This window comes from Saccostrea cucullata, unplaced genomic scaffold (genome assembly GCF_032062105.1).
Source record: "Saccostrea cucullata isolate Sc308-1 unplaced genomic scaffold, CSIRO_AGI_Scuc_v1 ctg11605, whole genome shotgun sequence".
NCBI lineage: Eukaryota > Metazoa > Mollusca > Bivalvia > Ostreida > Ostreidae > Saccostrea > Saccostrea cuccullata.
The window spans coordinates 1-18,163 of record NW_026922258.1 but is presented as its reverse complement, the minus strand read 5'-3'; the positions used below and the strand labels follow the sequence as shown (position 1 = coordinate 18,163).

General features: G+C 36.0%; 1 protein-coding gene and 1 long non-coding RNA gene across 2 annotated transcripts; one reads left to right on the top strand and one right to left on the bottom strand.

Moving 5' to 3' along the window:
• Positions 1–413: 413 nt before the first annotated feature.
• On the top strand, positions 414–4,586 carry LOC134261482 (uncharacterized protein K02A2.6-like). Its single transcript, XM_062743920.1, has one exon. The coding sequence runs from the start codon at positions 414–416 to the stop codon at positions 4,584–4,586; it is 4,173 nt and encodes a 1,390-aa protein (XP_062599904.1).
• Positions 4,587–7,165: 2,579 nt separating this feature from the next.
• Positions 7,166–17,644, bottom strand: LOC134261481 (uncharacterized). Its single transcript, XR_009990823.1, has 3 exons — positions 17,603–17,644; positions 13,324–13,392; positions 7,166–7,217 (listed from the first exon to the last, which is right to left on the bottom strand). It is a non-coding gene; the product is annotated as an uncharacterized LOC134261481 (long non-coding RNA).
• Between the last annotated feature and the right edge of the window lie 519 nt (positions 17,645–18,163).

Sequence of the window (18,163 nt, the reverse complement as noted above, 5' to 3'; positions counted from 1 at the left end):
TCATGTATGACTAGGCCTATAAGGATATATGACAGTTTATGGAGGAAAAATAAAACATATATTATTAATACATATAGTCTTTATTCATTCAATGCAACAAATGAAAATAAATTATAAGTTGTAACATATGCATAAAAGTACGAGTTAATCAAATACGAATAATCTTATGTACGACCTATTGTGTTACCATGTTGTCTCGTTCTGAATAAATTAGATTTAGCACTCAACACGTGGTTCTACATTTTAATAACAAATACCCACGAATTGATAATGATACATGGTGTCAGAAGTGAGTAATTATATGATAGATTGACTGACCATTCTACGAGAGCGAAGGGTGAGACAATCCGAGAATTCTCCATAGTGCATACAACAAATTGTTTGTGACTTCGAGAAAATTCGAACTTTTCACAATGCCGAGCGACGACGAAGCTCAAAACAACATTATTTTGAACTCTAACCCCATTGTACTGAACATTCCTTTCCCCAGAGCACTGGATTTGAAAGGAGATTTGGCCTATAATTGGAAACACTTCAAGACAGTGTGGAAAAATTATGAAATAGCCACTGGACTGCACGAGAAGGATGATAAGTTGCGTTGCGCCACTTTCCTAACGTGTATGGGATCAGATGCACTGCGTGTGTTTGACGGGTTAAAGTTTCAAAATGCTGGTGATAAGGAGAAAATTGATGAAGTAATCAAAGCTATGGAAGAGTTTTGTGTAGGACAGACCAATGAAATATTTGAACGTTACACTTTTAACAAGCGAGACCAAGAACCAAATGAGACTATTGATGCTTACATAGCCGTGTTGAGAACTTTAGCCAAAACATGCAAGTATGAAGCGCTTGAGGATGAAATGATACGTGACCGGATTGTGTTAGGCATTCGCGAGAACAACACAAGGAAGAAGCTCTTACAAGAAAAGAAGTTAGACTTACCGAGATGCATAGACATTTGCAGAGCCAATGAGAAAACAGCATCACAATTAAGAAACATTGAGGATGTACAAGTTGTGAAAGGCAGGTCACAGAAAGGGAAACTTCCAAGTAAGAATGAAAAGAGACATAAGGCACTTGAAGGAGCATCAGGAAAATATGAGACTGATCAATTTCTGTCGTGCAAGTATTGCGGAAATAAACATGCACCAAGGAAGGAGAAATGTCCAGCGTATGGAGCTATGTGCAAGAACTGTGGAAAATCTAACCATTTTGCCAAAATGTGTAAAGCCACGAAAGTTCGGAGTCGACAAAAGCATGTCCATGAAGTGCGCGCAAGCCAAGCTTTTGACTCAGATGACTCATCAGAAGAAGAATTTGTTCTGACAGTAGGGCACGTGAATGAAATAGGATCTCGGAAAATAACAGCAGTGATGAACATAAATAAAAAACTTGTTGAATTTCAACTCGACAATGGATCAACTGTTAATATCCTACCACATCACATTTACACCAAACTTTGTGATGACCCAGATGGAAACAAATTGAAAAAATCCAATGTGACACTTATTATGTTCAACAAAAGTGAAACAAAGACTCTAGGAAAAGTGCGTTTGAGTGTAAGAAATCCGAGAAATCAGAAAAAGTACAACTTGGAATTTGAGATTGTTGAGGGCAAACAGCTTCATGCAATTCTAGGGATCAAAGCTATCCAAGCAATGGACCTCATCACAGTAAACCATAAGGAGTTCCTTTCCAAACAAGAGGTGCGGGAAGAAGTAGTAGCAGAAATTGTAGACATTCAACAGGAGATGGAGACCAAATTCAAATCAGTGTTTGAAGGACAAGGCAAACTAGATGGAAAACTGACATTGGAAGTAGACCAAAATGTGAAACCGGTGAAAATGCCAGCAAGAAAAGTGCCAATCGCTATCAAAGACAAACTGAAACAAGAACTAGATAGACTAGAACAGTTACAGATCATCAAACCTGTGAATACTCCTACTGATTGGATCTCAAGTCTAGTTGTAGCACCTAAATCAAATGGACGGATTCGGTTGTGTATTGATCCAAGACCACTGAATCAGGCTCTTAAACGAAACCATTACCCTACTCCGCTAATTGAGGACATACTTCCAGATTTAGGCAAGGCACGCATTTTCTCTGTAGTTGACGCACGAGACGGATTCTGGCATGTTGTTATGGATGAACAGAGCAGCTATCTTACCACATTTTCAACACCGTGGGGAAGATACAGATGGTTGAGAATGCCATTCGGGATATCACCTGCTCCCGAGGAGTTCCAGAGACGCATGGAAGAGGCGTTAGAAGGACTTGACGGCATCAAACCTATTCATGATGACATCTTGATCTATGGATGTGGAGACAATGACAAGGAGGCTCATGAAGACCATGACCGCAAGATGGAAGCCTTGCTACAGAGATGTTTAGAGAGAAACATTAAACTGAACAAGGAGAAAATGAAACTGAAAGTAGACTCTGTCACTTACTTAGGATTTGTCATTTCTAAAAATGGCCTGTGCATAGATCCCCAGAAAGTTAAAGCAATACGAGAGATGCCAACTCCCCAGGACAGACAGGGAGTGCAGAGACTTCTAGGGATGACAAACTTCGTTCAACGATTTGCGCCACAGCTGTCTGAAATTACGGCACCTTTAAGAAGCCTTCTTAAATCTGACACACATTTCAGATGGGATGAAGATATCCATGGTAAAGCATTCAAGGATGTGAAAACTGTTTTGTCGAACACTCCAGTGTTGAGATTCTTTGATGAACACAAGGAGCTAGTTTTACAGTGTGATGCATCCGAATCGGGCCTTGGAGCTTGCCTACTTCAAGAGGGACACCCAATAATGTATGCTTCAAGATCACTAACAGAGACTGAATGCAATTACGCTCAGATTGAAAAGGAGCTACTCGCGGTTGTCTTCGGAATGGAAAGATTTGAGAATTATACTTATGGTAGACACGTTCTTGTAGAATCTGATCATAAGCCACTTGAGATAATACACAAGAAGAATCTACACAGTGCACCAAAGAGACTACAAAGAATGTTGCTGAGACTTCAAAAATTTGACTATGAAGTACTCTACAAAAGAGGTACTGAAATGTACTTTGCTGATACTTTATCCAGAGCATATCTTAAAGCTCAGCCAGAGGACCTTGAAGAAAAGGACCCTGTGGAAGTACACAATGTAGATTATAAGGAGTATCTACCAGTGTCGGAGCAGCGCATTGCAGAAATCAGAAAGGCAACAGAAAGAGATGAAACTATGGATATGCTGAAAGGAGTGATTAAGTCTGGATGGCCTGAGACGAGAGCAGAAGTTCATACAGAAATTCAGACTTATTTTCCATTTCGTGAGGAACTTGTTGTTCAAAATGGACTCATTTATAAAGGCGAACGGATTGTAGTTCCTGTAGAAATACGCAGTCACCTTCTTGAGAGGATCCACAATTCTCACATAGGAATTCAAGGATGCTTACGAAGAGCAAAAGAAAGCCTTTACTGGCCAAATATGGCTAAAGACATTGAACTGTTCATAAGTAAATGTGAAGCTTGCAACATGTATGCAAATGACCAAGTGAAGGAACCAATGATTAGTCACAGAATTCCAACTCGACCTTGGCAAGTCATTGCGTGTGACTTATTCGAGTGCCAAAACAAAGACTACTTGATTACAGTAGACTACTACTCTGACTACTTTGAGGTTGACCGTCTACACAGTAAAACTGGTAGCACCATAATCAGCAAACTGAAAGCTCACCTTGCAAGACATGGGATACCAGACACTCTAGTCTCAGACAATGGACCACCATTTAATGGTCAGGAATTTGCTGAATTCTCGAGAACATATGAATTCAACCACGTAACGTCTTCACCGAATTATGCGCAATCCAACGGTAAAGCCGAGAATGCTGTGAAGATCATAAAACGCCTGATAAACAAAAGTGTTGCTGATCAGAAGGATCCATACCTAGCATTATTAGACCTTAGAAACACACCTAGCCAGGATATTGGATATTCTGCTGTACAGAGGATCTTTGGGAGGAGAACAAAGACTTTATTACCTGTCTCCGAAAACATGCTCAAACCCCGGTATGCTGATAAAGTCAAGGAACAGCTTCGCTATAGAAAGGGAAGAGAAACGCATTATTACAACAAAGGAGCCAAAGAAATGTCACCGTTACATGAAGGAGATGTAGTTCGCGTACGACCAAAAGGAAATGAGAAATCTTGGAAAAAAGCTATTGTACAAGGACAAGTAGACATTCGTTCGTATAACATCAGGACAGAAGATGGACGAGAATACCGCCGAAACAGACGACATTTGAGGACAAGCAAAGAAACGTATACTAGAGAGTTATCTCCTATGCCAAGATCAGAGATTAACTCAGAGCCTTATCCAAACACTATGAACACTGGCTCGTCACACATGAAGGAACCTGAGAAACCAAGAACAGCTGACCCCGATCCTTTACTGAAGTCTCCTGTGAAGCCCATTCGACCTGTTCATGGACCGAATACAACTCGTGACAAACCCAAGCTAATTCAAGCTGATCCATCCGTTGTTACAACCAGGAGTGGTAGAGTTGTGAAAACACCAAAACGATTCTTAGAATGATCCTGATGTGTTTTGATTTTGTTAGGTCACACAGATTGTGTCTAAGGGCATAATAATCCCTTATCTGTGTGTTACTAGGTTGAAACCTGGTTCATATAAATATGTTTACTTAGTTTTAGGTTGTGTTGCATGTTCAATTTCTAGTCAATTTTCTAGTCAAAGTTTTTCTTAAATATCTAGTCAGTTATTGTTTTATTTCATGTATGAAATGAGTGCTAGATTATTCTAAATCATACCATTGACTTTATTGAACTGAAAGGACTTGATTGATTTTATGGATTTGATTAATGTATAAATTTAGCTAAAGAAGGGAGATGTAACATATGCATAAAAATACGAGTTAATCAAATACGAATAATCTTATGTACGACCTATTGTGTTACCATGTTGTCTCGTTCTGAATAAATTAGATTTAGCACTCAACACGTGGTTCTACATTTTAATAACAAATACCCACGAATTGATAATGATACAGTCATGTATCAAATCTTACAACCAGCCATGTTATGTTCATAAGTAAATGTGAAGCTTGCAACATGTATGCAAATGACCAAGTGAAGGAACCAATGATTAGTCACAGAATTCCAACTCGACGTGGATATAACTCTCTAGTATACGTTTCTTTGCTCGTCCTCAAATGTCGTCTGTTTCGGCGGTATTCTCGTCCATCTTCTGTCCTGATGTGGAAAAAATTATGAAATAGCCACTGGATTTTCCATTTCGTGAGGAACTTGTTGTTCAAAATGGACTCATTTATAAAGGCGAACGGATTGTAGTTCCTGTAGAAATACGCAGTCACCTTCTTGAGAGGATCCACAATTCTTCACGTTCAAATATTTCATGTATCATTTCATCCTCAAGCGCTTCATACTTGCATGTTTTGGCTAAAGTTCTCAACACGGCTATGTAAGCATCAATATTCTCATTTGGTTCTTTGTCTCGCTTGTTAAAAGTGTAACGTTCAAATATTTCATTGGTCTGTCCTACACAAAACTCTTCCATAGCTTTGATTACTTCATCAATTTTCTCCTGATGACTGTGATGACTTCGTAAGCATCCTTTAATTCCTATGTGAGAATTGTGGATCCTCTCAAGAAGGTGACTGCGTATTTCTACAGGAACTACAATCCGTTCGCCTTTATAAATGAGTCCTCTCTCCCATTCAAGGTAATAATTCTTATTAACAAAATCACGTTGACGCAAAGGCATATGATCTAATCTAAAATAAACTATGTACCAGGTAAATGGTTAATCAAAAAATCTCACCGTAGTGCTTATGAATTTCACATAATTTATTCTCATAAAAATACAAACTATTTTTGTACACGGGGCACGAGCTGTGATAAACTGTTACTGTTTACCTCCGTCTCCTCTCTCAGTAGTGATCTACAGTACACCTGTGAAACGTAAACTATTTTTGTACACGGGACACGAGCTGTGATAGACAGTTACTGTTTACCTCGGTCTCCTCTCTCAGTAGCCGCAGCTCCTCCTCGGCCGCCCGCACGCTCTCCTGTACCAAACGAAGCCTCTCCTCATCCCTACAATCACAAGGGTCAAACTCTGTCATTGTTTTATTTCTCTTGTTGCCTGTGGGCAATTTTGAAATAAGGCAATTTGATAAAAAGAAAGTTCTTGTCCTTGTATATTTCTGTATACAAAGAATTTTTTGCATCTTTCACATATTCACATCTTCACATATTGGTGCAGCATGGCATGTGATAAACATGCATGTTTTAAAAATTGGAAACAGTTCTAATAGTTGAAGGGAAAAAAATGTATTACTCTATCTAGTTTACACTTCATATTTTAATTTTAATATTTGAGCCAGATTTGAAAGGTTGGTTATAAAGACAGAAGGAAGGACATGAACAAATAACATGATAATTGCCCAGTTCTCACACAGTAATATCACTTCTTGTTTAAAACAGGTATAGAATTATGTACCCGATACTCATCTTTCTGCTAAAAATTAACACAATTATGCTGAATTTCCATAAACTTTATTAAACAATTAACCTGGTCATTCCTTTGCTAAAATTGCAGCATCTGAAACTTTGACTGGTACATTTAAGCAGTTTAGAAGCATCTTCCATGCATGTCTAATGACTATAGGACACAGAAGTACTTAAAAAGAAAACTGCTTCAAAAAATTGAACCTTAACCTGGGATGCCGACGCTGAGTGTATGTAAATTTCAATTAGTCCTCGTCCACTAGCGTCAAACATAAAGACAGCTGCACAAAATTTACATGCATATGTGGCCTGCGTAGTGTCATGCAGACACAAACAAAGAGGCGCACGAGATTTACTTGTGTATAAGGCCTCCTTGGCTACTTACCAATTGATTTGCCTAATTTACATTACAGTAGAATTATCAAGAAATCAACTCCATTAACTAAGAGTTATCAAAGAGAAAACAAATAGAAATGGAAATATTCACAAATTGACAGCTAATTGAATGCCTATGCTTTTTTTCGAATACATATCTCTTAAAAAGAAATAAAAAATTGAGTTTTCATTCAATCAATATGTACTGAATCACAAAATTTTTACTTACCGTGGTCCCTCTTCCAACATTTCCTCAAAAAGCTGGTCCTCCTCAGAAGGGCTCCTCCTCCTCGAAGCAATACTGAAAAACAGATAACAGTACAACCTCATTATCTCACACACCCATATCTCAAATACAATGGATATGTCAAGGTGATGGGCTCCTCTTACTCGAAGGAATACTGAAAAACAGATAACAGTACAACCTCATTATCTCACACACCCATATCTAAGATACAGTGGATATGTCAAGGTGACATTGAAGTCCCAGGTTGCCCTATTCTATAAGTAGTTTACGCTGGATATCTCAAATCCTGGAATTATTCTTTAAGATTTTCATGATCCGTTCAAGCTTGAGAAAATAAGGTTTGAATCAAATAAGCATTTAAATTTTTGTTTGCTCAGGTGAGCTAAATCAAGAAAATAAAGAAAGTTGGTTTCTTTAAATCTAGACTTAGAAAATAATACTGATAAATGTGTGATTTGAAGTATGATTTCAGGTAAAATGACTGTTGAACATAAAGTAATACCGAAAATCTGGAAATTTGGACGTCGATTTCATTTTGGGAATCTGGGTCAAAAGCTTGTCATAAGCTATAAAATTAACAAGAGATATGTTTGTTAAACACTTATGTCCCCTCCCCCCAAATTGGAATTTTTCCAAGTCCAAAGGGGCATAACTCTGTCTAAAATGGTCCGATCCTACACAAAACATTTCTTGACCTAGTTATTCAGCTGAAAATTCTCTATACTAAATTTAAGGGATGTCAAATCGGTCGATTTTTAATACTGGGTTACTCGGACGTTTTTCGGATCGAGTACCCAGGTACTCGGTAAAAGTTTAAATAAATACGAACAAGTAAATTGATGAATATAATACATTGTAAACTCTTGTAGAAATAAAACCACATTCTCTGATAGTAGGTTTACCTGTTAGTGTATTTCTTATGTAAAAATGACAGACACTTCGTGCCCGATGAAATTTACTATAACATCGTTTATGTTCAATTTATTTATCAGATAAACACAAGAAATAAAATCATTAGGGGTTTACAGAGTTTTTGTTTAAAAAATTAATATGCTCGGTATATTGTAATGTAACTCTTTGTTGCGTTTGACGTCCCGGTATCAGTCGTACAGTTTAACTTGAACTTGATCAAGTTCCCCTAACAAAGCAGATTTACGGTTTTAGTACCCTTTTTGGTCCTAGATTTTCTAGTATTATGGGACGGTATTTTGTAGCTTTATGCAATGATGGACATCATTTTTTTTTAAGCCTTTGGCTTCAACCATTTGTATTGGCAGGTAAATAAACACAACCAATCAACATGCGCGGGCAAAATCATCTGTTTCTTTTCCCGAGAATTTACGGCTTCTCACAAAATTAACAAGATAATCAAATTTAATTATTTAATCATAATAAACCTTAAACGAGGTTCAGTGAAAACAAATAATTAAAGTTAATAAAAAAATTAGGGTAGAAGACAGCCAAAGGTGAAAAAAGCCAGATAACAATTAAGTGCTTGGTCACGATAATTACTGTATAAACACTGCCACGGGGCGATAACGGTCATTTAGAGGAGTAGGAAACCCTAATTACTGTATGTACAAGTGCAATGAGTATTTTACATTTTAAAACAGATTGTTTGATGCATTAATAAATTAGCTAAGAAACATTAAAAAATATACATCCGAGTAACCGAGTACCGATTTTAGTATTCGATACTCGGACGTTCGATCTAGTACCTGGTTAACCGGGTACACGTTGACATCCCTACTAAATTTCGTTTCAAGATGTGCAACCTCCGCAAAGAAAATGAAATTGGAAACTGCAAATAAGTGGAATTTTTCTAAGTCCAAGGGGCATAACTCTAGCAAAAAGGATGCAATGGTACCCAAAACAGAACTTGACCCTGAGCCAGGGGCATTAAAGTAATCATTTTACGCCTGTTCACTCAAAAAGTTTAATTTGCAGTAAATTAATGCGAAGTAACTAATGTGAATCAAACTAATGCGAGTTAAATTGGTTCACACGACATCTAATGCAAAGTAAACCAATGCGAATTAAACTTTTACTTTGACAGTCAAGTTGAGGAAGGCTATTATGACGTCATTTACAAGTCAAATCACTTTATACTGAAGCACATGCATTTGATATGATGTCACAGTGTCTGGAGACATATTCTTGTTATTAATACATTTTTTCTTAGTTTTTCACTCAAAAATAGCACAAGTACTTAAAGCTGCATGACCACCAACAAGACGCATTTGACTTCATTTTGCCATTTTGCATGCCCAAAAATTTAATTTGAATTAGCTTCGCTTAGCATTCACAAGGAGCTAATGCTAAGTAATTTAATGCGCAGTAAAGTTACGCGAAGTAAACTAATTTGCATTAGATTCTCCGTGTGAACGCCAAGCGAAGCTAATTCGCAATAAACTAATGCGTTTAATTTAAACTCTCCGTGTGGGCAGGGCATATGATCATTCGCATAATACATAAGAGAAAAGAAAAACGTTTTTTTAAGAATAAATATTTTTTACTAAATCATGCTATATAATAACAAGAGGCCCATGGGCCACATTGCTCACCTGGGCACTAAGGGTAGGAAAAAGAAGAAAATGGCTTGTTATTAAGGCTGGTTAAAGGCCCAAGATTTCGTATTGCGATATTTTTAATTGTATTGCGATATGTATTGCAATATATTCAATGTAATAAAAATGACATTTTCTTACTATATTTACTTTAATTTACAGAATTTACATAACTATGATAAGTAACCAATATGGAAAAAAAAAATCTTGTTGATTTTATTTAAGATATGCTCTGAAATGTTCCCATAAAACAACTTCTGACTTACAGTTTGGCTTAATAACAAACTTTCAGTCCATTTTTATATTAAATGACAAAATTCCTTAATCTCTGGATATTGCCAATATATCAATTACAAAATTGTATTGCGATTCGATATTTTTTGTCATTGTTTTGCAATATATTGAAATATCGATATATTGCCCAGCCCTACTTGTTATTGTAAAATTTAAATCCATAAGTAGTCCCATGACCAATCATGAATTTGCTATTTTTTAGAAAATAATTTTTGAAGAATTTTCATATATATATCTTTAAAACCTTGGTCGGCCATTTTGGCCCCACCCTAGCTACCCCTGGGGGTCATGATTTAAATGAATCTGAATCTACACTACTTGAGCACGCTTCCATATAAATATGATGAATTATGGCTCTGTCATTTTTGAGAAGAAGATTTTTAAAGAATTTTCCTATATATTTCTATATAATTTTATTTCACTTGATTCAAGCACTTTGATTGGCTGAATCATTCAGAGGAACATATAATATTTTGGATAACATAACTTGCTTACGTCACAATGAGTTACGTCAAAAATATATTACTATGCTTGACGTTACTTTTAAAATAACGCTCAATTTGAAGTCTTTTTCCTGAGGAAATATTGTCTCATTTTCTACACTGGAATTAAATTATAAGGAATGAAGCTAATTTCAACTTATGTTATCCGACATAACAAAACTTGGGTCAGTTTACGCTTTTTTATAAACCGCTTCACGGTTTATAAAGCGTAAACTGCCCCAAGTTATGTTATATCGGATAACATAAGTTGAAATTAGCTTCATTCCTTAAGTAAAACTTTGGTCGGCCATTTTGGCCCCGCCCTACCCCCGGGGATAATGATTTGAACAAATTTGAATCTACACTACTTGAACATGATTCCATAAAAATATATTGAATTATGGATTTGTCTTTCTTGAGAAGAAGATTTTTTAAAGATTTTTCCTATATATTTCAAAGTAAAACTTTGGTCGGCCATTTTGGCCCCGCCCTACCCCTGGGGGTCAGGATTTGAACAAATTTGAATCTACACTACCTTAACATGCTTCCATAAAAATATATTGAATTATAGCTTTGTCATTTGAGAAGAAGATTTTTAAAGAATTTTCCTAATATATATTTCTAAGTAAAACTTTGGTCGGCCATTTTGGCCCCGCCCTACCCCTGGGGGTCATGATTTGAATAAACTTGAATCTACACTACCTGAGGATGTTTTCCCATAAGTTTCATCCTTCCTGGCACAGGGTTTCTTGAGAAGAAGATTTTTTAAAAATGTCACCAAATTTTCATTAATTCCCAATTATCTCCCCTTGAATGAGTGTGTGGCCCTCAGTTGTAAAAACCTGAATCCCCTTTACCCAAGGATACTTTGTGGCAAGTTTGGTTGTAATTGGCTCAGCGGTTCTTGAGAAGAAGTTGAAATTGTGAAAAGTTTACAGACAGACAGACTTACAGACAGACGGACAGACAGACAGATAGACGCTGGACAAAATTCGATCAGAAAAGCTCACTTTAGCTTTCAGCTCGGGTGAGCTAAAAAGCCTCCCCATCACACCAAATGGCAAAACCCCTGACCAAGGGGCCATGAAATTCATAAATTTGGTCAGAGTTCTTGAAATCTTGCGGTCCTGTCAGCAAAACCGATAGAAACAACCAAGGATCGATTACTTTCCATTCTGTGTCAGTCCAAATGACCGGACGGTGTTGACAGAGAACTTGCGAAAATCTGACTTAATTTCGTACAAATTCCCCATAATCGATCGATCATTATCTTTCAAACTCTTTTTCTGCATGTTGTAATGGCTTCTTGATTAACACGAGTGCAAATTTAGAGACAATGTTCTATCGCTAAAATGATAAATGTCCTATGGACCGGTTTAATAAAAGACTTTGTTCCGTATATTCACTATGTTGCAAAATATACACTGGCAATGACTCAAACTGAGTACATTTACTACGAAGATTCCAGAGAGTTCCGAATGCAAACATGGCTTGTAAGAAGCGAGAAAAAAGGTAAAGAAAATTAGTTGAATTATCGTCTTTATTTGGTTAATAATTTAGGTTTAAAGACATACGCGACCTAAAAAATAGGTTTGTTGTAATTAATTTTGAAGTTATTTCCAGTGCATATCCTTTCCTATACTTCAAATTTGTTTCGGAGCAATTCTGTAACTACTAGTATTTGCTACATAGCGAGTATATCTGTTATGAGGACTTGTTCCGAGATACAGATTATTCTAACTTGCTCCAAACTATTGGTTTACTGTTAAAACAGTTTTCTAGGTTTAAAAGTGTGCATTGTTCATATAGACACAGTGTTTATTGATAATAAAATTTAAATACAGTTTTTTTTCATGTTTTTATTAAATTTATTTTGGACTGATAGAAATCTGTCTGGACTGACAAACTTCACATGGCAGTCGGTCCAAATGACTGACAGTGAACATGGTGAAAAAAAAAGATTTCAAGAACTCTGTTTGGTAGAGGCACTCTTGCTCTTCATAACTATGGCTCACCAAATATATATGGTATCAACCTAGGTATGGAAATTACCTTTGTTAATTGACAATATGTCGTCGATATATCTAAATGTCAAGTTCAAGGCCAAAGCAAGTGTTTTCTTCTTTTCACTCATAAGATTTTGCACAAATTATGCTTCATATGAACAATATAAAAATAGGTCTGCTAATATCGGAGGTGAGCGCAATTGGTACCCATGGGAATTCCAATAGATTGTTGGAATACCTGTCTCCAAAAACCACATAGATATTGTCAATCAGAAACTCAAGCACCTCTTTGATGTTAACTTCAGAGTACCTGTATGTGCAATCAGAATGTGTTTTTAACAAAATAATTTTGCAAATAACCAACGACCAGGTAAGTAAATTTTCCAGCATGTGCTATTTATAGATTTTTTTGTATGGCTATGAGTGTACCTAATTTATTCTTATCTGAATTGTGGTTTTGTATAAATAAAGATAATCACAAACTTTTTGAACACCTCTCATAGACATTAAAAGTATTGCACACAAGTCTTTCATTTAGTGGAACTCTTCAAGTCTCCAGCATGTCCAGGGAAGAACCCAATAAAGTTCTTGAAAACTATGCATGTGTATGTTGCATATGACCTTAAATTTAGTTTAGGCACTCACTAAGATACAAATTATATCTGGTAATAAGCTTTTAGAATGGTATGAAATTAAGTTTAACTTTCTTAAAATGACCACCACTTATGCTTACATTTTTGAAGTCAATTTATTTTAAGAAAAATGTTTTTGTTATTTCAATGAACTACAATGAAGTAAAAATATGACTTACCCAAGTGCATCCCTCCACATGATGTCAATCAGGATCGTCCTATCCAGGTCGTCCATCTCTGAAGAACAGCTGAAAGGAGAATAGGAAAATTAATATAGAATGAACAGCTGAAAGGAGAATAGGAAAATTAATATAGAATGAACAGCTGAACGGGGAGTAAGAAATGCAGAATGAACAGCTGAAATTGGGAAATGAATATTGAGTACAATAATTATGGTCCTAAAATTCATGTTCAACTTATCTCTTGAGGTCATATTTCATTGCTACCTTTTTTGAGGTCTTTCCCCTTTTTCATCACAGTAGGTTTACATTGTTTAAAATGAAGATACCGTATATACTCGCCTATAAGTCAGTCCGCCTATAAGTCAGTACGTTGTATTTTTTGATGTTATTTTGGTGGGAGATGCTATTGACCCGCTTTTAAGTCGGTACAAATTTTTGCCAAAATCTGGTGACAGATTCAAGTAAATTCATTGATGTTTTAACCTGGTTTCAATTAATATTTTTTTTCAAAATGACACTGATATTTAACAGGTTGGGACCACTCGCCCAAATGGGATATAATAGGCCGTTTGGGTTAGAATATCCCAAATGGGCTATACATTTACAGTGCAAAAAATGAAAATTTTTATTTTGGATTTAAATTTCATAAATCCGCATCAGGGCACCTAAATTTGAATAACTTTTGGCAAGCAAGTTTTCATGCAATCCTATAGTTTGTAAGATTGATCCCCAATAAGTTGAGGAACTTCCGAGGTAAATCAATCTCTAAAAAATGGCCTTACAGAAAAACTTGTCAACCAAAAGTTATTTCTTTATAAGTGTCCTGATGCAGATTTATGATATTTAAATCCAAAATAAAAATTTTCATTTTTTGCACTGTTAATACCTGGTCTGTTATGACTGAATGTTTAAATATGACACCTGGTACAGCTTACCTGATATACAGAACAGCACTGTTGATCTTTCACCATTTATAAGAGAGAGAAACGGAACTTCACTAATTTTCATGCCCACAACAAAATGTAAATTTTCATATGCACAACTACTAAAAAGTTCTTCATCCATGAGATCAAATCCAGGGCTCTCACACCACTTTATGGGACTGGGGCCGGGGCCGTTCAAATTGGGAAAATTATCGTCATTTTGGGAAAAGTTGGATATTAACCAAAATTCATTTTAAAAAATCCTCAAATTTAGCTTCTCTAGCATTTTCTCATCAATTTAACTATGGTTTTGAATAAACAGTTAAACAGAACAAACATGGATACGTAGGCTATAGTATTTAAGAAAGTACATTGAGTGTTGATGATTACTGTTATGTCTTCTGGGTGACAAGCAGTCGCCAATCACATCGTCCCGAATTTCCTCGATCACATGGACAACTTCGCTTACCAATACAGCGCGATACTGCACTAGCAGAAGCCTGGGATTGTTTCTAGGTGTAGCTTACTAATGTTTAAATGAAATGTCTCTTTTTGAAACCAAAATGATGTCTTTTTGTCGAAACTACATGACAAGATACTCTGCACTCCTAGTTAGTATACATTTTTGTAAAAACAATAACATGGTTCCCCGAACCAGTTTACCAATGCATTTGGTGCGAACTAATGAAATAGTGGTACGGTTTCACTTTCATTTGCAAATGTGTTTTGTTTGTTAGTTTTTTTGCGATTCAGTTTCATGGACTTTCATTTTTTTTAATAATTATTTTGCTATAAAAATTGGGAAATTTACACCTTTCTTTTGGGAAAAAAGGTACCGTTTTTGCATTGGGAACGGGGCCGAATATCGGCCCCAGATTTATAGAATCGAGAGCCCTGAAATCCCCCATGAAAAATCATTTTTTTCTCGAATCACGGAAATATTTGATTTTACAGTATCTTGACCAGTGATATATCTCATAAAGGGTAAACTGATCGCGAGTCAGATGTCAATTTATATTCACCAACATTGAACAATATTGACAACAGGGTACATTACAAGCATGAACTTAACAAGCAAATTCAAGGAATTGTGGTCCCATCGCTTTTGGTGTCTTTGTGGGTGAGATGTCATTTTTTATGACATATATTGTGTGTAATATGAACACCCTGTCATATGTCCTCTGTTTAAAAAATATCACTGAACGTCAAGGTCAAGGGGCTTAAGTTCTTGGTATCTAATGAAAAGTCTTTTCATATGGATTACATATGTAAAGTATGAAAGCCCAAGCCCTTAACGTTCAAAAGTAATGGTCAAGGTTAAAGTTTTTTTATGAGTACAGAAATCTCCAAGGTCAAAAAGTCAAAGTTGTTGGTATCCAATGAATGGGCTTTCAACAAAAAATACAGATAAAAAGTATAAAAGTCCCTGTATCCACTGTTCAAAAGATATGGCCAAGGTAAAAGTTTTTGAAAAGTAGGTTAAATTCCAAGGTCAAGGTCAAAAGGTCAAGTTGTTGGTATCCAATGAAAGGTCTTTCACAAAGAATATAAAAGTACATGTGTAATATGAAAGTCCTTATATCTACCATTAAGAAGTTATGGCCAAAGTAAAAGTTTGGAATTTTTGTGTAAAAATGGGTCAAACTCAAGGGTCAGGGTCAAAGGTCAAATTTGGTGGTACCCAAAGAAAGGTCTTATCACTAGGAATACACATGTGACATATGAAAGTCATAGTTCCACTAAATCAAAAGTTATGGGCAAGGTTAAAGTCTTTGTGACGGACTGACAGACGGACAGCTGGACAGACTGATGGACAGGGCAATGAGATTTAATGTTCCCTCGCTTTCGCGAAACCAGGGGACAAAAAAGTCAAAAATGTATCCAAATGTTTACTTTGTTGTCTTCGAACAGAAGTTTTTTAAAGATTTGTCGGACATATTTATAATCTTGTGTAAAACTTTGATCACAAACTATTCCCAGAAGGGTCATGATTTCAACAAACTTGAATCTACACAACCTTAGATTAGTTGTTCCAAAGTACCGTATATACTCGCCTATAAGTCGGTTTTTTGGGAGTTGATATCTGGTCCTAAACTCTGTGTCCGACTTATATGCGATCTATAAAAATAATGGTTTTATATGAGGTCAGTCCATCTGAAATATAAGCTTATTAAGTACAACCTACTTATAGGCGGACCGACTTATAGGTGAGTATATACGGTAGACTTTTAAAGATTTTTCCTATAGATATAATCCTTGGTATGTAAAATTATAATTACATGTACGTCTGATTATTTGAACAAACTAGAATTTACACTACCATAAGATGCCTTTAAGCATTAAATATGACCAAATATATTATTCTTGAGAAGAACATTTTTGAAAGACCCACACAAGTTTTTTTTTTTGGTTGATATTTTGAAAGATGATATTAGCAGATTAATTTTCCACATTTTTTTAAATTTCTTTCCTTGGAAAAAGGTTTGTCCCTTCATCATTGTTCATATAGACAAACATGAATCCCAACGGATACTTAAAGCTGAACACTTCTCATAAATAGGCACAGTCAGACGGGTATATAAACCGTTCGCTTTAGTGTCCGATTGCACACTCAAAACTCGTGGCCGACATGTAGTATTCCTATAGTGGATTTAGATTTTTTGCGTTTACTTCTTGTTTTTATGTGCATTTTCTGTTTGTAAATAAAGTATTGACCTGTAATTTTCATGATACTTTTGTCCTGTTTAGGCTTTAAAAAATACAAAATTTGATAATTTCAGATAAAGTTTTTTGTAAGATGTACCTTTGGCTCTTTAAAATACATTGAACTGACTAGCGATTTGCTATATACGATTGTAGGGAACTTGAAGAACGAGAAATATGGCGACTATGCCTATTTACGAGTAGTTTTCAGCTTTAATCGTACCGAGTTTGAGTGAAAATGATCCAGTGTGTGGATCTTGAGGATTTTAAAGTGTGTATTTTAAAAAAGTCTACAGACAAACAGACAACTAGACAGATGCTTGACAAAATGTGATCAGAAAAGCTTTTTTGAGCCTTTGGCTTTTGTGAGCTAGTAATGAGCTAATGATGAGTAAACTCCTTTTCAAACTTTTTTTTTTGGGGGGGAGGGGGGTGCCACCAATCTCAACCCCCACCCCCTGACAATACCCACATCCCCAGATACCTGCAAGAATCTTAAAGATGATGTATATCAGTTCATTGTGCTACCTACATTGTAATTTGATAAATGTTTACAAGGCATGCATTGGTTCTGTGACTTGGCCATGTTGGTTTCACTTTAGGCCTAATGTTCAGCTAAAAAAATTCTAGCATTTCTTTTTTTTTTTTACCTCAATCCTCTCGTCGGCTGCCCTACAAAACCGTCATCCGTGAAATCCATCCTCGTAGATAACACGAAAAATCCAGGAAAATCTGTGTGTATAAGCTCTGTAAATCGCAGTGTAATCTCGCCAAAGTCCAATATCAAGTGAATGAGTTCAGTTCACGTGGACAAAACCCCGCATAAAGCCTGCTGTGGTCACTGGTGCGTGAAATGTGTGAATAGTAGGGTAGACTGTGTATAAGAGACGTTGAAGGTTTTTCATGAATTTCTCATCTAAGGGCAGTGGGGAAAAGTCAAAATACAGCTATGCACCCACATGATTTTTCTCGGTATTTGCATATAAATTTAATTGACATCATACATAACATTTTACAAGATTTAGAGAGCACAGGTACTTGTGGACAGTTTTATAACAGACAGTCGTGCACTCCCGATCCTTTTTTCATCGACGTACGGCAAAAACGAATATCTCGACTCCTTGCTGTAAATTTCACCACGAAAATTGAAAATTTCTTATATTTATTTACATATCAACAATAACATAAGAGCTTCATTGAAATTAATGCAT

What these genes read in the sequence shown, in the direction of transcription:
- LOC134261482 (XM_062743920.1), top strand. Translation starts at nt 414, where the DNA reads ATGCCGAGCGACGACGAAGCTCAAAACAACATTATTTTGAACTCTAAC.